This window comes from Lutjanus erythropterus, chromosome 6 (genome assembly GCF_056507025.1).
Source record: "Lutjanus erythropterus isolate fLutEry1 chromosome 6, fLutEry1.hap2, whole genome shotgun sequence".
Lineage (NCBI taxonomy): Eukaryota > Metazoa > Chordata > Actinopteri > Lutjaniformes > Lutjanidae > Lutjanus > Lutjanus erythropterus.
In genome coordinates this window covers 16,403,180-16,430,068 of record NC_139322.1, presented here as the reverse complement: position 1 = coordinate 16,430,068, position 26,889 = coordinate 16,403,180, and the positions used below count along the sequence as shown (strand labels likewise).

Here is a 26,889-nt window from a genome sequence, read left to right as displayed (position 1 = left end):
AAAATATATTAAACTGTATATTATATTAAACTTGAATGATGAAAAACAATTTTAAAAATTAAAACAATCTGCATTATGTTCTGTCTACAAACATTTTCATGCTGGCACATATTGGAAAATGGCTATGCAGATACCAATATATGCTGGTATTGCTGCTTTTCTTCTTCATATATTATATTTATTTCAATATCTTTGGTTTTTGGTCTGACTGTGAGACTGATAGATTATATTTTTCAATATATTCAGATAGTTAAAAGCAACGACAAAGAGCTTTCATATTTTTATCATTTTGTGGATAAAGGTGGCAGTGTTTCCACATCACAAAATATAATGTCAAAAATAAAATTTTGTCCTCCTGCTTCTCTTTAAATCGCGAACGTACGACTCACTGTAACTTATCAGTGACCAGATCGATCCCTAAACTATAGATACTACCATCAATAAGACTGATAACAAAAAGTGGATCCATTAGATGTTGGACACATGAAAATTCTTCTTAGTGCTGCAATATTTGCATCTCTTGTTGTATGCATGCGCTCAGTGCTCATTCACAAATGAACAGTTTTGATTTACTCGTGTTTAAACATTAACAGAGAAAAGGAAATAGAAATGCATCATATTTGTAAAAACTACCTGATATTATATCCAGACGTAGAAGTTAATTATGTCATATTTCTCTCCCTTATAGCACATTAGCTGCTTTTGACAATAAAATGCATTGATATCAGTATTGATATTGGTGCTCCTGGCCCTGGTATCACTTGGTTTTAGATTAAAACCACATTATAATGTGTTGGCCACCCCTACTGTAACTTTGCCTGGGAAAAATGTAAACTTTGGCTCTTCTGGTCTGCTTGCTGTACATTGTTTCATCTGATTTCAAGGAGGATCTGACCGATGGCAGCCAGTCAGAATAACTCTACAGCTGATTCTTGTTGTTGGACAGTTAAAAACTCCTTACAGCAGGTTTACTGTAAAAACAAAATCCAGAAAAAATCAGCAGATTAATTGAAAATGAAAATGATCATTGTTTGCAGGAAAGCTAAATGACAAACGTACAGTTTATGGTCTCGGGCCACGTTGCCCCAACGCTGCCAACTAAAGCCAGCGTAAATACAGGCTCAGACGGTGTCACTGTGTGTCTGGAACCAGCAGCCGCTGGGGAAATAGCAATTGACAGTCCAGAAACACGGCCTGTAAGGTTCATTATCTGTATGTTTGTGTTGTTTTATCCCTCCTGGCAATAATGAGAAGGAAGGAAGGAACTCAGGTTTACCTAATGAGGAGATGGGATCCTCTGTGAAAACAACTGCATCAACTCTTGATCAATGTATGTTTCTTTCAGAGTGGCCATGTTCTTTCAAGGGTATATATGCTTATTAATAACCACTGAGCCAGAACTAACTAAATACCGCTCGAGCCTGACAGACACACTAACGGATGGCTTAGGATAGACGGTAATAATGGAGTGTCAATTACACTGCTGTTCATTAGCTATTGGATTTACTCGTAATTATGGAGATTCTGCTGCCAGATTGGCGTGATTGTAAGTTACTATGACAAGAAGAAGACCTGAACGTATTGATTCATGCCACTTTGAGATATGGCAGACCTCGGTATAATGGTGAGAAATAATCTTTTTTTTGTGCAAAGATAAGATACTCTGACGGAGTCAAAAATATGTTTTGAGGATGAGGGAGATATTACAGTATTTTGTCATAAATTAGAGCCTCAGTGCATTCATATAGCCCATGCATGGTATCCTTTTTTTTTCAGCACAAACTCAGCTATCAATCTGACTTCTTACTTTGTTAATTTCAAGGAATAGTTTGGATTATTTAACACACAGTTGTATGAGGTACTTATCAAAAGTCAGTGTATTACCTACAGTAGATGGCGGGCAGCATGCCCTCAGTTTGGAGAGGCAGGGAGGAGTACTGGCACAGAATCTAGTCAATGTACTGCCGTGGACAATGTCAACAACCAAAGATACAGTAATTTAGCTACTTAATAAATGTCCACTTAAAAAAAAGTATACTTAGAATATTTTCACTGTGTTACCTCAGCTGTCTGACCAGCAAATTAAAGCAGCGAAAATATTTGTCTCAAGTTGTAATATTATCATAGAATAGTTCTAGTTTGTAAAAAATACTGGTTCACTATTAGTACACACATACATCAGGAAAATGGTTAAATATGTGTATATTTCAGTCTATTTACATGTAAAGTGATTTTTTCCCCAAGTCGTTTTCATTCTACCATATTCTGCCAATAAATCTCCCTTAATATTACACGCTGGATCTTTAATAACCAACCTAAATTCTTCATTTCAGCCTGAAATCCCACAGTTTTAGAAGAAACTGAAAAAGAGATTTTCTCAGCGCTTTAAAATAGAAATTTTCATTGTGACCATTCGGCAGATTTCTCTGTAAAACGAATAAATAGATAAATAAAACAAAAACAGTTATGTTAGCATTATGTTCTGTAACAAAAAAAAAAAAAAAAAACTTTTCATATTGCCACATATCAGGCAACATATACTGTGATAAGCCAATGCTGGCTGCTAATATTGACCAACCGATATATTGGTTGGGCTCTATAATATAATTAATCACTTAAGTCATGTTTCAAGCAAAAAAAAGCCAAACATCTATTTGGTTTTAGTTTCTGAAATGTGATGATTTGGTGCTTTTCGTCATCACACATAGTGATTTGAACATCTTTGTTTTTTTGACTGATAAAACAGGGAATCTGAAGCTGAATTATACATATTTTGTAATATTCTCTGATATTTTAAAGACCAAAGGATGAATCAAGGAAATAATTAGCTGATTCATCAATAATGAAACTGAAAGTTTGTCTCAGCACTTGAATGAGAAATTTTGTTAATACAATACAATACTGCAGGGAATCTTGTAGTTTCATTCACTCTTTAAAGGAGCACAGATTATGGATTTAAAACACGCCGCCTCGGGGTAGTCTTATCAGCGTCAGGCCACATTTAGGTGCAGTGTCTGCAGCGAGCGCGGCTGTTGGCCTCCTCTCTGCTGCGGGGAAGCCGATCTGGCTCCAGGAGCAGCAGGCAGCCCAGGGGTCTGATAACCCTCTCTGGAGCCTCGTGGTTGACAGGCGGCTCGCACTGCAGGCTGACACGGTTATGCTTTAACACCAGATGAAGCCGAGGGCTGATAGGAGAGGACAGTCCCCTCTGCGCCGAGGGCTGACCCCTCCCATTATATGTGACAGAGCCGAGACAGACACGCTGAGAGATGAAACACTGCTCTTTAATTTCAAGCCTCTCCTGTTTCACAACTAAAGCCCTCTCCTCCTGTCTCTTTTCTTTTTTTTTCTTTCTCTCATCTCACGGGAGAGATCGTAGAAGGGCAGCCACGGTGAAGAAACCTTTTCATACTTAAATAAAGTGCTTTTAAGTTTTATAAATGTGCGCTTTGCCTGTCAAAGTGTCATATAATAGAGATATAGAATATATGTATATGAAACTTAAAGGGCAAGAAATCTGCATTTTCTGTTGGATCCTTTGTGAACGTGCAATTTTCTGCCAAAGGTTTGGTTACTTTCCCATGTTCCCATTGTTTTTTCTTTTCTTATCAGTGGACTAAAATGGGTAAGGCTCCGTTTGGAAAAAAGAAATTATGTCATACATTTACTTGCACTAATCAGAATTTGGAAGGATCATCCTAATATAACTGGAGAGCAGTCCAGTCCTCTCCAAACCTGCTCACAGGGGTGGCCTGTTCATATAGTGTTTGTTACTGGTGTTTTGTTTTTAATGATTTCATTTAAAAATTTTTAAGATAATTTTTTGGGGGGCTTGCCTTTATTTGGATAGAACAGCTGAAGATATGGAAGGGGCGCCACACACTTTTACTTAACTTTCAATGTCAAATAAATACGCAGCAGTGTTACTTTTTACTTTGAAATCCTTTAATTTTGAAATCCAGAATCGTTTATTTTTAAATTACTGTCACCCAGATCTACTTTTTCTGCAATACCACAGTCTATTAGAAATACAACAAAACAACAAGAAAAACAGTTACACTAACGTTTGCATTGTAGATAGGGTATTGCTGCTCAGGCTCGCCTCCAGTGGCCACTTGTGGTATTACAGCCAAAATTCCACTATATAAAGGAATTTATGGACCAAGAAGCATTTATCCTAAAAGCCACCATAATAAAAAAAAGACCTCAAACTGTTGAAAGGACACTTCAAACTGCAAACATGGGCAATTACGACTCTTTCTATGATGAATTTCTGATGCATGGGGTTTCTATATTTATAAAACGGAGCCAAGAAAAGTGGACAGAATGGGTGCCATCTTTGCGTCCTGTATCTTGTTTGAATGAAATTCTGATGACAGTTGTGGGAGTGTTTTCTTAAATGACAGCTTTAGTATTTTTCAACCCTATTTTTTCATGTTTTCGTGTTCAAGTGACTGATGTGGACAACAATTTCTAAAAATTGTTCCAGTATTGAGCGAGAGTGCTGTTGCCATCAGAAGCAAAACAGACTGCAGTGTTGAAGTACCTCCATGAAAAATGTTTGTTTTTACCACTGACAGACTCATATTGTTGCTCTAAGTGTCTGACAACATTATGGAAAGAGCTGATGCAGCGATGGATCTTTTTTAAAGACTAAGATGCATTTTGTTTAATCAGGAACAGCTGTTTTATTGCTCTCGCTAAACTAATCAAACTCCCTTTACAAATTTGTAATTATCATCTTCACTCAAACTCGACAGACACAAGATAAAACTCTCCCAAAACTGTCTTGGCTCGTATTTCCACTGCCCCAACTCTGGTTTGGTCAAAATAAACCTTAATTCACTGTGTTAGTTGTGAAAATATCAGGAAGGGCGCAAGAGGGTGAATATTAGAGAAGCAGTGGGAGCAAATGGCATGTATGCATCACATCTGTCTTGGAGAATAAAGGTCCACCTAAAAAAGTATATTTAGAATATTTTCACTGTGTTACCTTGGCTGTCTGACCAGCAAATTAAAGCAGTAAAAATATTTTTCTGTTTCAACGTCCTCATTAGTCACTTAGACACAAAAACACAGGCCACAGGTGGATCCATGTTACCTTTGAGTTACAAGCATCGTCTGCGAGGAATCTGATTAGCTGTGTTTTTGAGTATTAAACAGTGAGGATTTATTTTTACTTTGTTTGACGTAATTGAGAAAAAACAAGTTTTCAGCCCAGTTAACAGTGGATACATCAGATCGAGCCTGAGCTATAATTTCTGAAAGTCGGAGAGGAGCTTTTAAGTATGCTTCATTAATTTGCAGAGAGTTTTAGGTTGCATATACAGTCCTCTCCCAGCTGTGCTAAAATCACCATGAGGGTCGGCTCATAAAGTAATATTAGTGATGAATCCCAGCATGACTTGTGGCTGTGATGTGGTTAAAGCTAATCCAAACACGCAGCCCCTCTTTGAATATTTCATTCACATGGAATTGAGTTCATTTAATCAAGAAGCCTCTGCAGAAACGTGTAGTCTTTAGCTGTGTTAGTCGAGCACCTTCCACTATTTAGAGTTCCTGCACACACTCCTGGGTACAGTGTGGAGTCAACAGAGACTCCAAATGGCCTGTGTTTGTGTGTGTCAGTGCGCACACACGTTTGGTCCCTGAGGATCTCATTTAACTCTGACTGGCTGACCACTGTTGAAGAGGAGCCCATAGAGGACTCCATTTCTTTCCCCTCTTGTGCTGTTTGTGTGTTTTTCTCCTTTATAATCAGCTCAGGAGACGACGCTGTCATTGTGTCATCACATGTGCTCAAACATGGCAGCGCTTTGAGCTGGTTCATGACAGGAACTCCTCCAGTGGAGCTCCTCAGCAGATCAAAGCCCGTCCACTCCCGTGTTTCAACAGGACAGTTTCTCAGTATGTCCGTCTGTCTGTCTGTGTGTGTGTGTGTGTGTCCGTGTGTGAATTGTTGGCTCCTTTCATCCCAGCAGCTGTACGTCAGTATGTGCGTGTTTTGTTTTGGTGCTCACAGACCTGTGAACGTGGCTTTCTCTACGCCCTTAGAAATAAAGATGCCAACTAGAACCTTAAATGATCCTTCAGCTTGTCCCTATTGGAGAACCTTTTTACAAAAGTTTAACTCCAACTAGGTAGAACTCTTTTAGAAAGTTCTACCTAGAACCCAACATGAAGAATTCTACCCAGAACTCAACATAAAAGTTTATACCTACAACCGTCTGTGAAAGGTTTCACCCAGAACCCCCTGTGAGAGGTTCTACAGAAACCCTTCTATGGGATAATGGATCCACCCAGAACCGTGTCTGAAGGTTCTATCTTTCTACCGAAAACCTGTTTTATATTCCAAGGGTTTCATCTAGATCGAACCCAGGACGTTCTACCAAGAACGCTTTTATATTCCAGGGGTTTTTTATCTAGGATCCACTAAGAGGGTTCTACCAAGAACCTTTTTTATATTTCAAGGGTTTTATCTAGAATCCACCCAAGGTGTTCTAGTGATAGTTAATTTTTTTTTCTCACAGTACAAAGAAGCCTAGATTAAAAGAGTTCTTAAAGGATTTCAACAGTCCTTGAAAAACTCTTTCTTTCAAAAGGGGTTCCTTGGATAAAAATGGTTCTTGAATGGAACATTTAGTCATACATAGAACCACTGATGAAACCAAAAGTCGTCTTCAGAAGCAAATGGGGGTGGAACCTCAGCCTTTCACGAAGAACCCTTTTGGAACCTTTCTGTCTAACAGTGTGTGTGTGTGTGCGTGTGTGTGTGTGTGTGTGTGTGTGTGTGTGTGTGTGTGTGTGTGTGTGTGTGTGTGAATGGTCTGTCGCCTCTTGGCCTCACTGTGCGCGTGTACACACGTTGACACCCTCTCACTTACTGCTCTATATGTGCCCACCCGGGGGACACCCTATCCTCTTTGCCTCTGTGTGTTTATCGAGCAGACACTCTATACCCCCCCGACCCCCACCCTCTATATGTACATGTATATGCAGGGGGGAACCCTGTTTCTGTCTTTCACCATGGAGACCAGGCATGTCCTCATTCCTGCTTCATTTCCTCTAAGCCGTCTGTTCGCCGGTGGTGTGAGGGACACGCTTGGCTCAGAACAGGTGTCCAGCCCTCTAGACAAGCGGGTTGTACAGCATCCTTTTCATCTCGACAGTCTCTCTGGCGTGGATGCTCCTGAAAACATCGCCAGGAAAAAAAAAACCATGGCGGCTGTCAAGGGATGTATGCTGGTTACTTTTATCCATGACGTCTTTGATGTACGCTTCTTGGAAGTAAGACCAAAAAAAGGAACACCTCTCAATATATCTTAAAGGATCATTTTACTTTATTACATCTTCTGGTAATAGATTGTTTTTGGCATGATTCCTATTTATAATTATAAAACTATAATTATAGGAGCCAGTATGTATATATACATATACACATATATATATGGATATATATGTATGTATATAAATCAGTATGTTCTGAGATAAAGTTCATACAATAGTTTTATTTATATTTTGAGTCATTTCTTAAAGATGGACTATGCTAAACTCAAATTAATATTATAGTAGTAATCTGTAATATATTTAATGCAATAAATCATAAAATATCCACAATGTGTCATCAGAGATCGAGGAAACATGTTAAGCTAAAATACTCGCTTCACTGACATGAACACTACAGCTGCTGGGTCCCCCTTTGAAATGTAGTTTCCGGACCAGAATAACTGTTTTGCATGTCCATTGCACATTAATCAGAGTTCAAATTACTGCCGAATTTTAGCCAAATGAGTAAGTGAACAATAATAAGTAATAAAAAATCATTAATAATCTTGTAGAGGGTGTAAATGCCTATATCTGTTAAATTGAGCAAAATGTTAATGGAGTTTAACAGGCAGTAAAGCAGGCAGACACTTAATACATCGTCCAGAGTGTGTATTTTTGGTCTGTCAACTTTACATTGACAGACAACTGACAGCTGATCAAGTAGAGGACTCACTGTCACTAGTTATTGCAAATTTACAAGGTTGTGCTCATCCTGCAGTCCTGCAGCGCTCCTGCAGCCTGCCTGTCTCTCAGGAGCTGGTGAGGAGAAACACCTCACATGACTGTATATTAAACAAGCATGTTGTTGGGACATGAATCTGTTTACAAAGTCACTTGTGGGGACTCTCCTGCCTTATGGGGACAAAATATAAGTCCCCATGATGTAAACTATAAATTTCAAGGTGAAGTCGTGGTTTACGGTTCGGCAACGTTTAAGTTGAGGTTAGGATAAGGGTTAGAGAAAATAAATGCCAAAATTTACCAGACTCTGATGATCATCATGATGATGTTGCAATCAAAAATTTCAAGTAAACCTGTATTTTTTTTCCAGCCTCCTACTTATGAATTCACCGGATTAATTCATAATAAAATTGGATTTAATTTAATTGAAAACAAGACAAAGCTAATACAACTACAGCACATGAGGTGGTCTTGGACTTTGAATTGGTAAAATGGTAACTACAGCACTCACTGTTTTAATTGCTGAGACCTGGGAATAGATTTTAAAAAATAGACAAACAAGACTAAGAGTCTATAATTTGCTTTTTTTATCACTTCCAAATTGAAGTCTAAACAAACTGGCACTCAACTATGCTGAGGGAAAGTGGGAACATTATGGTTGATGATGCTCGGGTGTTTTGGTCTTGTCCCTCCAGCCAGACTTGCTGGAAAGAAGTGGCAAAATCACTTTGAAAACCCAAGGTTTTAATTTAATATTGGTACAACATTCACATCCCTCTATCTTGGACATATTCCAGATGTGCTAAGTAAATGCTTACCTTAAACATCTTGCTGGCAGCAAATAAAAAAGGGCTTTTACAAAACACTGGCTTAAGAAAAACTGTCTCACTACAGGTTTCTTGCTTACATCTTCTTGATGTCAAAAACAATTCGGGGAAAAACACAGGAGAAAGTGGTGCGTTTGTTTAGCCAATGAGAGAAATATTTCATAATGAATGCATCATGCAACATTTTGTTTAAAATTGACCATCTTTGCTTTTTTCTTCTTTTTTTTATTGATTTGGGGGGTTTTCTGTTGTGTTTTTTTTAAGACTCTACAGCTACGCTATGGGGACTCTGTGAAGCTGTAGCTACTTAGGGACAGTGGTACTTTGAGCTACATGCTAACATCAGCAGGCTAACACGCTTACACCGACACTGCTAATGTTTACTATGCCCACCATCATAGTTTAGCAATTTAGCATGCTAACTTGTGAAGTGTAGGTGAGAACATCATTAGTTTACAGGTATTTGGACACAATGAAAATGTTTGCGTAATGTTTGCAGTTGAAAAACGTGGGACCAAGTCATTGTTTTGCAAGTCCCAAGTCAGTCATTAGATATCTCTATCATTAGCCACAAATACTGTTCTTTGTGCAACATCAAATGTTGAATGAAGTTGGAAGTTATTACATCTCCATCCGTAAGTTCCGTCCTGCACGTCTTTTATACTGCAGTTTGTTCTTTTATGACTACTACATAGTTTTTATATGAGAATGAAATTATCTTTTGGTATCATTTTTTTCCCAACTGGAGCTCAGTAACGTAACATTAGTTCTTCATGTTTCACTCATGCAACTTGATTGCATGCTGTCAAATTTGTTCGAACAAAGTGGATCTGAAGGGAAATGAATTGGCACACTTTTTAATATACTAAATGTACCTTTTAATCTTTGGGCTTGGGGAAGGTATCGACCATTTTCAAGTCAAGTCCAAGACTCAAGTCCAAGTGAAGTCAGTCAATGGTATTAAAATCCAAGTCGAGTTGCAAGTCTTTTTTGATTTTGAGTCTAAAGTCATCATATTGGCAACTTGAGTCTACCCCTCTGGCACTTCAGCACGTCAGAGCATCGCCAAAATGATTACAATTCATCCTGAGAGGGATGTGAATGTCTGTACATAGTCTCATGGCAGTTTACCCAACGGATGCATGGATTGCAATAAGATGTAATTCTACTATGATATTTGGTCAACAGCAGACTTAAGACTTGCCTCTTATGGCCATTTATTTTTGTGTCAGTCATTTGGCTTCACACGGTCATGCTTAATTCAGTGTATATAAAGATGAATACAAGCAGTGACTCATAACAGAGAGCTGCAACACGCCGGACAGGCTCAGTCAGGCAGAGCAGGACCAAGGTTACACAGTCAGTGACAGTAGAGCAGGATGGTGGGCAGGTTCTCCGCCTCTGTCTCCTGCTCAGACTGTATTTTGGCAGCCTGGCGCTGCAGTCTGCGCTTTGCTAATTCCCTGTTCTGAGTTACCAGGTCTAATTTAGAACAGAGGAGCTCTGTTCATCCTGGAACGCTGCTGCTGCTGCTTGGGATTCTGGAAATGAGGAGTTCAGAGGCTCACCGCCCTCACACAGACACAGAGCACATGTCTTGTTATCAACCCACAGAGCAGCACATAATGATCCCTCCAACCATTAGCTTCTAATGCAATAAAGTGCTAACATTTTAGCCATGCCCTTCAGTGCCTAAACATAATGAAGTTAGCCCACGGGTTGCACAAATGTGCTCTGTGATAACACATGTGCTCAGGATGCATCGATCAAGCTTAAAATCATGATTACTTGGTCTTATATCTGTAGCTGACAGCGAGCAAAATGTTCCATATTTTGTTTATCTCCAGTCACCCCCGCGGGGGCTTTGTTTGATATTTATGGAAATTGTATGGAGATGAGCTTCTAACTGATAGTTTTGTAAGTCAATCCAATGAGCATTTCTATCAAAAAAAGCTGAAGAAGTTTGATTTGGTGCAATTTTAATCCAGTAAAATGACACTTTGCTCCACTTACTACCACATTTTGACGGGCTGGCGTGTCAGACCATGCTGCAGCCATGGTGGGAATGTTAAACCCATACAGGCAGTCAAGCTCTGTGACATCTTAAGAAGGATGTGTGTGTGAGCATTTGAACGTGTCTTTGCAAGCATCCAGCGCATAAATAAATAAATCACTGAAGCAGCGGCAATGGCCTTGTGCACCAAGCAAAAGCAATAAAACCTGCCTACAACTAGTCTCTCAGGAATTGGATCTCATCCAAAATAACACCCATTTATTAAACATGATCTCCTCACATAGCTCAACAAATCTACCGACAGCATGCAGATTTATAAAAAACACACACACGCATATGTCAGGCGGTGTCAGTAGGCTGGTTTACAGTGGCTCTGTAGGCTGGCTGGAATGCACTCTGCAGACAAACAAGTGGCCTTGGTGAGAGAAAAAGGAGACGAGAGTTTGCTACTGTGATGTTATTGAATATGAGCGGTTAGCACGATCCGTAATGATGAAGGATTTTCAACGTGTTTTTTTTTTCTTAAATATCTACAGAGCATCATTCAAATCAAATGCATTTTACTATAGCATTAAATACAGCTGATGCAATTAAGTGACAAGTCAGTGAACAGAAATTAAATGGCAGCCACTTTAATTAAGTGATTTTAGCACAGGTTAAGAGTGGATAAGGTGAAAAAGATACGTGACCAGAGAAAAACATGGGCACATGTAATGCTCCCCCATCAATCATTATTATCATCATTATTATTATTATTGTTATTATTATTATTATTAGTAGTAGTAGGTTGTTATTGTTGTTTTTTGCCTTAAATCTTTTTTGCACTTTGTGTTGTCCACATTGTCTAGGTATTTCTGCACTATTTGTTTAATAAAGGGAATTCAAAAATAAAAAAAATAAGTGCAGACAATGCTGGATAAATACATGTTATATCTTCATCATTTAATGCATGAATGAGCTGGCTCTCATCCAAAAGCAGAACAAATGAGAGCAAACAATAGCCCAGATAAATTAAGACTTTATTATTAGATCAAAATTAGCATTTGTTTGGCCCTGATTGTTTAAAATATAAAAAAAGTGATCATCTTACCCTGTTCTCCCCTGCAGTATAATTAATAATAATGCATTAGAATAGACTTGAGACAAAAGTTGCAAATGTAATATTGGCCAATATGAGAGAACACTCAAATAGGTTACTGCCACTGTTTTCAATAAATGAGCCAATTCATTACAGCTTGTTTACCCCAGTTTCAGTCTCTTACCTCAGGCTTTCCAACAGGCAGGTATTGTTTGGATTTCAGTTGCACAAATCATGTAGATGTACTATTTTGGATTCAAAATTTTGCAGAAAGGTAAAAGTTTGCTTCTATCCCTGGATGGCAATGTCAGGTCAGCTGGTCCACCACTTTGTTGGTTGCAAGATGATGAATCCTAATGACTCTGGTGACCCCCTGACTTTTCCATCATGAGGTTGAAATTTTTTGTGTTTTAGTGAAATATCTCAACAGCAATTGGATGGATTGTCATGAAATTTGGTTAGAAGAACTCATGGAACATTTTTTAAAAACATCTTTGCTTCTCCGTTGATGTATCTGAAAGACTTTAAGGCAGTGTGAACAATTCTGGAGAAAGATTGATTGTTGAGTCTCACTCCCAGGTTGTCAAACACCATCGCTTTGGGTTCGACAAAACAATGAGACTCAACAATCAACTATCTTTCTCCAGAATTGCTTACTCCACCTTAAAATGATCCCCAGATACTATGCCTACATGCATCAGCATGTTAGCATTGTCACTGTGTGCTGGCATGCTGATGTTTGCATTTTTCAGCTCAAAGTCGAGTCAGTTTTATGTACATACATGCCAAATATCAAAAATCACAAATTTGCTTCAGCTGGCTGTATAGTATAGCATACGAGACCCTCTATCCTTAGACCATCAAGTCAGAAAAGGAAAAGCTCCACAAAAGCTCAAAGCATCTCTGTGTCAAACTGCAGCTTCACTGAGGGTGACTGACGCAGTAGCATTTATATATGGAGATAACGATGCACACTTTCAGACGGTCTCCCAGAAAACGTTCACAGTGTTGCATTCAGGTGTTCACATGAAAGTGACAGAAATAGCTGGGTCAAGAATAAAAAAAAAAAAAAAAAAAAGAACTCGGGAGAGAAGTTCAAACCCTTCTTACTTTCTCCCCTCCACAGCCTGCACAGCTGGCCAATCGCAGCGTGACATGGGTGTGAATTTTGGATTGTCGGTTTTTCAGAAAGTTGCAGAAATGGATGGACACAGAGCCGATTTCCAAAGCTATTCGACCGTCCAACGAGCAGCTCTGACAGAGCGTACTGGCAGCTTTTGTCTTGTTTAAGTAAAGATGCTGAACACTCTCTGGATCCAGATTCTCCAGTGAGGATTTGCTGCTTTTCTTTGATCCTGGAGAAAATAAACTGAATCTGTTCGGGGTCTGAACTGTTGCGCAAACAAAACAAGACAGTTGAAGACTTCACCTTAAGTGTCTTTTTAGGATACTGTGAGGATCATTTTTTTACTATTCTGTGGAAGCTCAATGTGATGAACAACAAAGATCCTGTGAGTCATTATAACAAGAACTTTCTCAAGATAATGACTTAATATCAAAGCTGCTATTTTAAGATTGTTCATCATTTTGAGATACTAACTCGTTATTCTGAGATACTAATTCATTAAATTTCAAATATCAGCTCATTATTTTGAGAAAGTTTTAACTATTTTAAGATACTGACTAGTTATTTTGATAAAGTTTTTGTTGTTTTGATATACCAGCTCATTATTTTGAAATGTTAAGTCACTAGTTTGAGATGTTGAGTCATTAGCTTGAGATACTATGTGATTATTTTGATATATTGAGCCTAACTTTGAGATATTAAGTCATTATTTTGAGATATGAAATTATTATTTTGAGAAGGTTTCTCATTGTAATGACTTACAGGATCTGCTTTTTTTCCCTGATGAATTATTTAATCAGCTGACTAATTGAATGGTTAATTGCAGCCTTAATTGAAAGAATTTGTCTTGTCTTCTGCGGATTGTTGACTTTTTAAGTTGTGTTGATCACACAGCATCTATAAAAGTGTCTATATTTAGGTATCACATATTTATCTGTCCACTTCCCCTGTCCACCCTGACAAATGTAAGCAAATATAAATCAAGAGGAAACATGAATAATTCCATGAAGTAATTATACCCATCATGGTGAGGCTGTGAGCAGCCAGGTGACTCACACATTAATCATCATGTACCGTATGTCACATCACTGATACGCACATAGACGCCGCCACATTGTCATTCTGGGATCAGCGCAGATGCTTCTCATTTGCTGTCTGTGTGTAAATTCTGCTCCATCTCCCCTTAACAGTGTGGTTTTTTTCCTTCTCTCCATCTCACTGTGATGGAGGAGATAAAACCAGATCCCCAAAGAAACTCCAAACATTTCCAGTTTTATGAAAAGTGTTGCGAATTGAATTTGATTAACTTTGCATGAATCTCATGCCACGCTCATCTGAGGGGAAATCTCTCTTTTTTTTGCATCCAATTTTGAAATTCTCTCTGCTCCCTGTGAGAGAAAGTGCTTGTCAGTTAATGAAGATAGTGTGTTAGTCATCGATGGCCACCCACAGTCTCTGTTAGGACCTCAAAGCTCACAGCGCTGCTGACACTGCTGGTGCTTCTGGTCAATATCCTGCACACACAATGGACTTTGTTATGAATCACCATCAATATCACATCGACTCAGACTAATGAAGAAGTTCCTCACAGAGATACTCGAGTTCAATATGATTTCAAAGGCCTTCGATGGTATAGATGTGTTTGATTTTTGCTTTGATTTGTCCTCAGTTCATCTGAATGTCTTTGATCTCTGGGTATTATCATTCGGTCGGCAATGCAATTAGATAGATAAAGTAAAAGCAGGCAGTTTCTGAGAAATGATCAGCCATTTGTTTTAAAAGGATGGTTCAGATTCTTTGAAGTGGGGTTGTATGAGGTTATGCATAGTCAGTGTATTACCTGCAGATGGTGGCTGATACGTCCCCACTGTGGGGAAGCAGCAGGAATATCGGTGTAGGAAGTTAAGCGATGTACTGCTGTGTACAGGGGCAGCAGAAAAATGCATTTTAGCCACCTAAAAAATCGATGTTAGTTTAAGTGCATGCTATATTTTATAATATTTTCACCACTTTACCTTGTGTTTTCCACATTATTTATGTCAAAGGAGTTTTGTTGGTTTGGAGAATGTGATATTTGGCTTATATAATGGTGGTTTCCCATCAGAAGAAGCTGTCTGATGGTGAGGTGAAGCTGTGAAAATAATAAAGATAGTCTACACTAAAACTGATATTGATGTTTTTAGGTTGGCCTCTTTTTAGGTGGATAAAACACATGTTGCTGCTGACCCACTAGGGCTGAATGAAAATAATAATATATATAATATATAACATAATAACTGAAAATAATTGCAGTTATTTTGAGAGATATTACAATTGCTGTATGATTTATGACATTAGAGGACACATCAATATTCTCATTTTCAAGATAAAACATATTAAAATGACTATGGTAGGATTTTTGTGCAGATCTGTACCAAACCGAGATGTTTTTGTTTTTTGTCTGTAGGCCAGGATCTTTCTGCAGCAACAACAACAGCAATATATAATTCAAAATGATATTTTGACGCACATTTTGTCTTTAACAAATATTTTACATCCTTCAATTTGAGAATTACAGTAGTCCATATTCAGATTTTTTGAAATTTCAATAGATTGTTTAGCCCTACTATCCACAGCAGTACATTGCTTGGCGTCCTCCACTGGTGCTCGTGCTGCTTCTCAAACTGGGGTTGTGGCGTTCGCCATCTACTGCAGGTACATTGACCATAAGTACCTTGGATAATCCCACCTTTAATCGTGACACATAAAGTTGAATAATGACACTTTGTTTGAAATTATTACCAATTATTTTTAACCTCAGTGGTTCTTTTTCTCTCTCAGAGCAGCACTGAAGGACCTCGGAGAGCCAGAGAACAAGTGCTGGCCTTCGTCTGACTGTGTGACCAGCGAATGAGCCTTGTTCATGCGTCTCCCTGCGTGCCACTCCCACATCACTATGAACTGTGAGCAGGACTTCGGAGACGGGGGCTTGGGAGTGACCCTCACACTACGACTGCTCATGCATGGAAAGGTAGAAACCTCCCATGCAGGAATGCATGCTGCGGCACTTGAGTGTTTCTTAAGCATGAGATTCGTCACACCCTCATTGATGATGTACCATTAACTCACAGAATTAGGCTCATTTGCACCAACAAGGATTATTTTTCAAACCTGATGATTAAATCATGGTTTAATTTTAAATTCTGACGCACCAAACTTTTAAAGTAGCTTAAAGTTAAGAAATATTTAAACTTCAGTGTAGTTTTACTTTAAACCAATATAATAATAACAATATAACTGTTTTTAGCCAGTTAGAAAACCACAGCTTTTTTGCAAGCTAGCAAACAATACCACGTTTTGTGAACTTTTAGCTAGTTAGCAAACAGTGCAGTGAAGTTTTGTTAAGGAATACAGAGCAGCTCTAAGTCAACAGTTCCCCCCTTATTTTATCCCAACAGCACAGAAACTTAGTTTTTATTTGTTCATTTATTTTAATTTTGGTAAGCAAGTGTTTACATCACTAAACCTGGATTCACTAAACTGATATTAGCTAATAATTGTGCAACAGAGCTCTGCTTAATTTTAAATCCAGATTTGTTTATTTTAAACTCTGATTAGAACTAATCTTCGATTAAATGAATCTTTGTTGGTGCAACCCGTTGTTAATAAATAAATATTTCTAGAAAGATTAGAAATGTTTTTGCCTTTTAAAATTGTATTTACTGGCTGTAATTACTTTTATCTCCTTGTATTTCAGGAGGTTGGCAGCATCATAGGAAAGGTGAGAATTCCTATTTTTATTCTGCTACATAAAATACTGCATATATATGAAGGTATTAATAACAAATCAGAATGATATGCTTTTATCAGATGTGTTGAAATGCATGCCTGTGTCTAATCATATGTAAATCTATACTTATTATCTATTGTTCTATTGATGGCTTTGTGGATTCATAATAAGCCTTTGCAGAATAAGTTCCCTCAAAGCCCTCTCACAAACAATTGTTTTTCCAAACATCCCCATCCTAAATGTAATTGCCTTAAACCAAACCCTCTTAAGACCTCGCCTCCACCCCCACCACCCATAATGCAACACAGTAATCCATCAAACAAAAACATTAGTGCATTGACTGCAAGCCTCCTGCTGAAACTGAGCTCCAAAGACATATTACCGTTGGCCCCTTGTGGGCACTTTAACTGTCTGTTAGGAAGGGCCTGGCTGCTCTATGTTGCCTCAGCAGCTCCTGCAATCACGCCTTGTAATACAACACCTACAAAAGACATCAATAGGAGAGAGAACAGGGGTAGAAAATAGATGAATAGAGAAAATAAAGAGCGCTGCGGAGAAAGATGTCACAAAAGATGCTGCAATGTGTTGCAGAAAATCCAAATATCTAAGAGAAAATAGAGAATAAAAGGAGAAAGGAGAGGAACTGAGAGATGAGCTTGGCACACACTGTGCAGCTTGACACAGAGAGGCACTTGATCTGCACTACTTGGGCTAATAACTTGCCACTCCACCCTCCAAGCCTTTTTTCCTTTCCTATCTCTTTGGCAAACCTATCATCTCTTCCTCATCAATAGAAGGCCAGCACCAGAGCCCCGATGGACCACATACAATAAGTTTCCCTAGAATGTAACATAAATTAGCCCAGTGTGTGAGATGATACTGTATTTTTTGTGAGGAAGTGTTTGTCAGTGGACGCAGGAAGGTGTGAACAAAGGTGTGACAGCTCAGATGGACTTAAGCCAAAAGGAAATGTTGGGGGACAGGAGAAGAAGCAATCTAAAAACCAGCGGAGGATGTGCTGCAGTGTGACACAAGTCTGACAAAATGTTCTTGTCCCCGCCAGGAGGTCTTCACATACACAGCCGTTACAGCAGGTGTGCGTCCCTTTCAGATGTATTTGATATCTTTTTGAGACAGCCGCGCAAAAGGACACCGCTGCGATGCATTGCACATTGAAACTCGAGCTGAAATTTGTTCTGCTAAATTGCAATCAGACTTTCGTGGGTTTGAAATGGAGGGTTTCACTTACAGGTCAGGGACACTGTGTTGTAAGTACTTTTTCAAACCGAAAGCACATTTGATTCTGTTTAAAGCTGTCCTTCATCTCCTCTCTTTTCCAGAAAGGAGAGACGGTGAAACGAATACGAGAAGAGGTAGAGTGTCCCTGATTTAACAACTTCTCAACATCTGCATAAACGGGGAGTTTGGATTATTTGAAGTAGGGATGTTTGAGGTACTTATCCATAGTCAGTGTATTACCTATAGTAGAGTATAGTAGAGTTAGAGAAACACCTTTGTTTTAGTTCCGAACTGATATGTAAATTTCCAGACTAAAATATCTCCAAACTAAGGACATGTTGAGTTACTAGCTCATCGCAAGCTCCAACTATTTAACTAATTAATTCAATTTGGCTATGGGCTTAAAATTCCACTAGTACATATTTATTATTCATAAAAATATCATACTGTAGAACCTGGATCAGACATCAGTCCAGTATCCAATAAGTGAATTGTATCAGTACTGGGATCCAATACAGATATTGGGTCAGATTGAGCTCAACTCTACCAGAAGAAAATACTTTGAAGAAGTAGCATCGGTGTATCTGTGTAGGAAACAATGTCCTGCTGTGGACAGAGTCAGCAGCAAAACATATTTTAGCCATAAAAGAATCAATATTAGTTCAATAGTATGCTACATTCAGAGTATTTTTACTCTAGTATTTTCTTGCCATCAGCCGACGTCTTACAGTGGGAAATTAACATTAAATGAGCCAATAATCTCCACAACCATCGGACTTGCTGGTCGACCGCTGCCTTGATTGGGTAGTTTGTTTGCGCTGTTGTGTGACTGATGTTTTAAAGGGTTAGTTTAGATTCACTTAAGCCACACAATAACACAAACTAACCAAATGAGGCAGCGGTCGATCAGCAAGTCCTGTGTTCTGTGAGGTAAAGTTACTGACTTTCCTGATGGAGTTTGGCTGCTTTGAAGATATATTGCTTCTATAAAGTCGATTTCTATCGGCAAAAGGTAAAGGTAAGCAGGTGAAATATTCTAAATAGAGCATATAGCGTTAAACTGACATTGATTTTTTTAGGTTGGCCTTTTTTAAGCTGCAAAAATACATTTTGGCATGCTGACCACTATCTAATGCAGGTAATACACTGACTATGGATAAAAACCTCATAAAATCCAACTTGAAATAACCAGAGCTATCCCTCAAATGTTTTCTTGATTCACTTTCTGCATACTGAGTTGCTATCTGTTATTGATTATGTTTTGAGTGACTGGCTTTGTTTGTGTCACTGTGTCATGCAGCCAAAATAAGCACAATTTGTTCCCTGTTTCTTCTATGAAGACATGACCCGACCACATCTCTTTCATTTTCTGCCACAACTCCTGTTGGACTGTCTCAGGAGAAAACATAATTCAATCTCAGAGGGCCTCTAATACTGGTCAGGATTTCTCTATGTATTAATAATAAAGCTCAGTTCTCTCAGCCTGTTTGGGAGCTTTGAGTCTGGAAAAGCATACAGAACAGGTACATTGTCCGATCTGCCTTTTGGGCAATAACGGCACCTTTTCAATTTAAATCCTCTCCCTCCATCATTCACTACCCCTCCTCTAACTGCTCCCTCACCAAATCCCTTTTCTCTTTCTTTTCCTGCTTAAAACAACTCCCCTTTTCTCTGTCTGCCCCTCCATTCGCTCTTTATAAGTCTCAAGGGTGCAGCCAAACTCATGCCGCTTGGTTAACTCTTTGTATTAAAAAGTAATTAGGCTGACACTATGGCGGTACACTTGATTCTTTCTCTGGCTGCGGAGGTTTTATGTTGTACTTTATGAGGCTTAAGGATAAACAGAGGAATAGTGAGGTCATGGGACAATGCAGCCCTGCAGAGCTGCTGGATAAACCACTCACCCATGGTAGTCATCCATCCATTCATCCAGGCAGCCAGCCTCTTATGGCTTTTGTTACTTCCCAACTGTATGAGCCTCCTCCCGTCTGTCACTCCCCGGGCCTTACAGTCACAGTGGGAGCATGACTCACTGGAGTGACTGGAGAAAATGTCCCAGAGGCCACAGTACTGTCCTGTCTCTGCTCATGTGACGTTAACTCAAGGACAAAAAATGGAAGGAGAGGGGGACAGGAGATTGATCGTCTGAGGGCAATGCCCCGAGGAGAAACTCTATTAGATTGTCAGTCTGAGACACGGAGATCCGCTGTACAGCTTTTAGTCTCACCTCCTTTACCTCATATCACTTGACCTTCCTACCCACGAGTGCGCTGTACTGTATCTGTGTGTCTCTGGCTAATTTGACCTTTCCTGACATTTAGAAACTTTACCGCAAGAAGATTAATGGAACAGTTTGAGGAAAGTTTTAAGTTTCGGGAAACAGGCTTGTGTGCCGTCTTGCCAAGAGTTAGATGAGAAGATCAATGCCACTCTCATGTCTGTGCAGAAAATATGAAGGTACAGTCAGTAGATAGCTTAGCTTAGCATAAAGACTGGAAGCAGAGGGAAACAGCTAGCTTGGCCTAGCCTCCTCTACATCCAACAAACAAATAGCCTGACACATAACCCATTAATTGTAGTTTTTATGCTTTTACAACAATTTCACAACAAACATCTAAAATATAATGTTTCATTTCATGTTTTATTACTATTAATTTGCCATAACTTGTATTATTTTCTGTATGTTAATTTTGTGTTCTCAATAACTTTGTGAAATTTAAACATTATTTAGGCGGAGGCTTCAAAAAAGCCTTCTGCTTTTGCTTCTTTCTGCACTGAACATTTTTTGATATCTTTGCTTTCTTTTTCTAATTGTGCAAAATAAAGCAAATAAACAATCAAACAAACAAAAGAAAGTAGTGAGCTATACAGTAGATGTGCTGGTAGGTGGATTTTGTCATCAGACCCAGGCTCATGTTTATTTTAATTTGTTTCATCCTTTTTCTTGTAATTAAAAAAAGGTTAGCTTAGCTTAGCACAAAAACTGAAAACGGAGGAAAACAGATTGCCAGGTTCTGCTCAAATGTGGCAGCACCGTATAGCTCACTAATTAACAAGCTGTAATGCAAAAAGAAAAATTACAAGTTGTGGTTTTATTGCCGTCTGTGCTGGTTGCCTCGCAATATCAGTGATGACAAGACCCCTAAAAAGTCCCCACCATGAAAAGAATTTAAAAAACACTCTATTTAATCCATACAAATGCACTCTATATTTGTATGGATTAAATAAACAAGTTATATATAATATAATGTGTTCATTAGTGAGTTTTAGAGGGGCTGGTAGGTGGATTTTGTCGTTTTACAAAGTCAGGCTAGCTGTTTCCACCAGCTTCCAGTCTACATGCTAAGCTAAGATAAACTAAGCTAATCTTTGCAACACAGTCAGCCTACTATTAAGTATAGTAACAAACCTGTTATATCTCATTTGTTTCACCCAGACCAGCTGTTTCCCATGCTGTTAAAGTGAGAATATATTTGAATTTAAAGGTAGAATCAGTGTCAGACGTGTTCATAAATGCATCTGAAAGATGATTGTTTTCACTCCCAGGTCATCAGATACAGATGTTTTGGTTTGTGGAAGCCCCCCGAGCACAGAAAAATAATGAGAAAATAAGGAAATACAGGCAGAGGGCAGAGGCTCTGCAGAAACAGACGCCGCCACACATTTCTAGTGGGTCATAAGTGATGCTTTAAAGGGCTTATGTTTATGTGAGTCTATACATTGTTTTTTTTTAACATACGGATATGATAATGGTATTGATCTTCTCATCTATCTCTCTGCAAGAGAGAAAATAAGCATATTTCCTGTAATGTGAAACTGTTCTGTTAACATTGACCATTAACTGACCTGTTGATCTCTCTGCCCACAGAGCAGCGCTCGGGTCAACATCTCAGAGGGCTCATGTCCGGAGAGGATCATCACCATCACCGGCTCCACAGACTGCGTCTTCAGAGCTTTCACCATGATCACATACAAACTGGAGGAGGTAACTGTCACTGGACTGCATGCCAGCGAAATCCGCTCATGTCATCATCATCATCCATAAACAAACCACCATAAGGGTTTTGCATTCTGTAAACCAAGAGGCGTTTCAAGGTGTTTTGCAGAGGAAACCAGTCAGGGTGTAAATAGGCAAAGTTTTTGCAAGTTTTCAAAGTTTTGTTTGAGACAAACATGTTTATGAGAGGTGAAAAAAAGAAGCCACTTCACCACATTATTACAAGAAATCATTTCCTGAGCTTCATCTCGACATTACCACTAATGTGCTTTTATCGCTATCGATTACACTCTAAACTCAAGTGATGGAGGGAAAATTTTTGAGCAGTGTGTCATAGCACTTGATGTGCTTTCAGATAAGAATACAGTGCCGAATGTTTGGGATAAGTGGATTTACCTGCTATTGTAAAAGCATTTTGACCATTGTAACTGGCATCATGTGATGTGTGTTGTACAGTATCGCGTTCATACTTTTTACTTGGCGATGACACATGTTCGGTCCACTCAACACAAAGGGCAAATGATACTAATTTGTACCTGTTAATGAGACGGATTTGTACATCTTCTCATCATCTGCTAATGAGATATAGATGACAGGTTCCTCATGCTATTAATCTCCATGGAGACTGTCCGTCAGCGCACTAATTAATACGGTGGAATGAGAGCCGTCTTCGCTCTGATTTAGCATCACAGCAGACACTGGCAAGGAAACAGGTGCTCCCTGCTCAGGTCGACAGCCTTCAGTAAACACACGCTGGCAGGGAGCACAGTGCAGTATTCATTAAAGATCTTTCACACTCACCTCTTTTCAACCCTGAGACTCTTGAGTTTCCATGGCAACGTGTTGGCTGACCCACTGCGCGCCGCTTCCACCATAGTTGAGTTATTGTAAGTCTGACACCTTCAATTAAAAACAAAGGGGAATAATCTGCTTTTGGCCGCTGAGTATTAGGCTTGGCGTTTGTTTCTGTATCAATAGTTTATGATTGTAGAGGAGCTCAGGATCGCTTAGTTCTCTCATTTGGCAGCTGATCACTTGTGTGTGTTTTGGTCTGTGTTTTATTGGTGAGGCATTTCTCCAACTGCTGCCACATGAAACATCATTGGTACTATGGGTGGGGAAAAAAATCGATGCGGCAAGTTTTTATGATTTTTTTGTGTGGCAATATTGTATCAATGCATGGCCATCTTTTATTATGGATGTCATTATGCAAATTAAACTTTTTGGTACTAGAATAATAAAAGTGACTTGTCAGTACATTAGATTGAGGCTGAGTTTTCTCTCTAGTGAGGTCAGCATTGGTCACGATCAACCGGACTGGCTGTTGGTCAGTCTGTGTGTTTGACAGTCCCATTTTGTTGCAATAAAACTGAAGTGAGATGAAGAGACTGAAAAAATCTTATTATATAAAACTGACAAAGTTTTCCTTTTGGCACATAGTTCGCAGGTGAAGAAAAGGTAATTGCAATATATCAGAATTAGGGATGATCAAATTTAATCGATCTGGCAAATGAAGATTTCAAATATAGTGGAGATTTTTTTTAAGAGCGCACTCCATATGTTGTCTGATATACAATTACATAAATTGATATGTAGACTGAGAATATAGTCAGAGAATATCCAGTGTTTTGCTGTGGACATAAAGCTTTGATAGATGGAGATAAAACACATTTGGTATTGTTTGGCATATGCGATTAATTGATAGTTAATGTTACTCGGTTAGAATTGGGAGATATGTCAGCTTTTTATAACACCCCCGCCCTGTGGTCATTCATTTTTTTTTCCTCTCCAGTGGGGATATATGTTACTGCTTCTGGTAAGACTGAATAAATTAAATGCATTTTAATCTACAGTCACGAGTGGATCGAACTCTCATATCTTACAGTGGCAATGATGACCGTGCCTCACACTTGAAATGACACAATAAATCTGGTTCCATAATTGTCTCTGCCATTGCCAAATAACTGTTACTATAAACAGTAATAACTAGCTTTGAATTGATGTGCACTTGAACATCAATTCAAAAAGAATAACGTTATTTTTTGTGCTGAAAATTGCACAGAAAATTGTACTTTATGCCTATGCCTATGTTATAACAATTACATTTTTATTTATTTATTTATTTATTTATTTTTACAGCAAGCGCATCAGCACAATGCTTACCCTTTGTTTTTTACAAATCACAGTGCACCTACAGCATAATTAAAATATGCAGCCCCAAGTATCATAAAACTACAATACACTACATATATGGAAAATATCATAAAATACACACTTCAGTACACAAATACACATGCACAAATAGACCTTAAAAGGATAAAATCAAAAAGACATATTTTTCCCCTGGCCTGTAGCGCTATTTATCCATCTAGATAGTTTTGGTGTGAGCTGCAGAGTTTTGGAGATATTAGAGATGTCTGTCTTCTCTCCAACATAATGGGACAAAATGGCACTCAGCTTGTGGTGTTCAAAGCACCGAAAAAAAAAACCCCAAACATTTGAAAAACTCAAAACCAGTGTCTCTTTTCAAAAATTGTGACCCAGTTACTAGTTGATAATCGACACTTTGTTGTGAGCAGCTTCATGTAGGAACTATTTTCTTTCAGCAGTAGAGTCTAATAGAAAGAAAGTAGTTCCTATGTGAAACTGCTCGCAACAAAGTCTGTGAATTATCTTTTCAGTCATGATTTCTGTGAAGAGACATTGGTTTTGAATTTTTAATTGTATTTCTTGGTGCACCACCAGCTGAGTGCCATTTAGTCCCATTATATTGGAGAGAAGTCAGACTATATCTCCAAAACTCTGCAGCTCACACCAAAACTATCTAGATGGATAAATAGCGCTACAGGACAGGGAAAAAAAATATGTACATCTGATTTGGGGGTAAACTGTCATTACCTAGAAGCAAACTAGAGCTGTACCCCTTTTAGCTAATTGTACTTGAAAGGTGTATCGATGTTTGGTGTACGTGTATTTAATTATATTTTCCATATCTGTAGAGTATTGTGATTTATGATACTTTAAGTTGTATATTTTAATTACGCTGTAACTAGGGACAAGAGTTGAAAATTAGCAATAGCTATAAACCCTCTGTGCAACACGTGAATGTCATCCTCTTTATTTGGACTAGGGATTGGCCATTTTTACCTAATTGACATAAGACGATTGCCACAGTAAAACATTGCGATGGACGATGATATTACACTGATACACTATCAGCGCCCTGAGTAAAAGAGATACAGCTGCCACAAAGTGTCTTGGGTTCACCTAACTGGGTAGGTTTAATAAGAAAATGATAAACAGGACTTGGAGATGTAGTGTAATGACCTCTCCTGCCTTATGGCAACACACTACCTCAAAATTTAAAATCACAATGAAAGCTCGGTGGTCGATGACTGTCAGCCATCATGATGGATGATCAGCCCAACCCTAACTCCTGTTTAGGACAATTAAATTGCATTGTCCCTATCAAATAAAATATCCTCCCAACATTAAGTACGATGATAGTATCATGTTGTGTAGTTTCGTGGTGACTCTGACCTATAATCGGTACCCTTTTACTGAGTATCAGTGATAGCTGGGTGGTGAGATGCCTGCAGTCCAAATGATACTTAAAGACAAAACCCACCGCAGCCACAGCCTGTTCACTGTCGCCATCTGCCAAGAGACACAGAAGTATCCGCTGCAGCGCCACCAGACTACAGAGCAGCTTCTTTCCTTAGTCCCTAATTCACCCTCAGCACTCCACCGAGCAAAATAGTTTTTACATTTTTTGTGAGCATCAAAAAAAACTGCAGCTTGAAAGCAAAAACTGAAATATATGCAAATTAAGTGATCTCATAATCTAAATAAAAAGTTCCAATAATAACACACTAAGTGCACTACAGTATCATACGTGTATTTTGGTCAGAGGTTGGAGAAACAGCCTGCGTGAAAGCCACATAATCTTTCTTTATTGGAGTCCTTATCCCACCAGCAGTAGCCTACAATATGCTTTGGAGATTTAAGCCCAGCAAGTCTTTGTGCGAGCAGTGCTTGTGTCACCCCCCGTCTTATTTCCTATTTCCACTTCTTTTCTTTTTTTTTGCTAGGATGGCACAGGGAAGTATGGGAACGTTCACAGTTGTTAAGATATGGCTCATATTTTTAGATCAAATCAAGAAAATGACGCCCGGAGTCTTGTGATTGTACAGACGAGCTGCGTGCCCCTCTTCTAATGAGACGAGACGTCGGAGAGCCTGATCCGCCTCACTAAATATAGACACAGAGCAGCAGAGAGGCACAAGAGCCACATCACTGTATGCTTTTTTTAAGTTTAAAGTTCACAGTTATTGGAAACATTATGCAGTTCCCTTCATGAGTAAAAATCCTCTGAGGTTACACGTCCACACTGTCCTGTCTTAAGTCAAACTCTGCTAATTTTATTGCAAACAGAAAGCGTTCAAAAACAAGCAGCATGCTTTGCATTCTGTCATACATTTGTTGTGGGTTGAACTCTGATGGGAAGAGAGACAGCACGGTGTATTTACATTTCAAAGCTTCACAGAGACTCTCTGTTCATTAATTAAAAGCTCAGTCTCCACCCACAGCAGAGCAGACACAGGATGTTTGCTACCTGCACAGTAAAAACACTCAGCAAGTCTGTGAGCTTCTTGATCCAAATACATGATGTATCTAAACTTACAAATAAATGCAATGCATATAAATAACAGACATATTCTGCAACGATTCTTTCTTGAAGTTTTATTATGATCAGACATTGGTAGCAGCATATGTTGATGTACATTTTAAACTGATCCACTGAATGTTTCATGTTAAATACGAGTTATATC

General features: G+C 38.7%; 1 protein-coding gene across 2 annotated transcripts in view; it reads left to right on the top strand.

Annotated features, from left to right (window-relative positions):
* LOC146325092 (poly(rC)-binding protein 4-like) overlaps positions 1-26,889 on the top strand; it is a 66,078-nt gene that overhangs the window by 8,924 nt on the left and 30,265 nt on the right. For both annotated transcript variants that reach the window (XM_084720896.1, XM_084720895.1), the window contains exons 2-5: positions 15,873-16,062; positions 16,789-16,812; positions 18,162-18,194; positions 21,929-22,045. In XM_084720896.1, coding sequence (XP_084577022.1) covers positions 15,955-16,062; positions 16,789-16,812; positions 18,162-18,194; positions 21,929-22,045 — 282 coding nt within the window. In that variant the 5' untranslated portion in view covers positions 15,873-15,954. The remainder of the gene's footprint in view (positions 1-15,872; positions 16,063-16,788; positions 16,813-18,161; positions 18,195-21,928; positions 22,046-26,889) is intronic.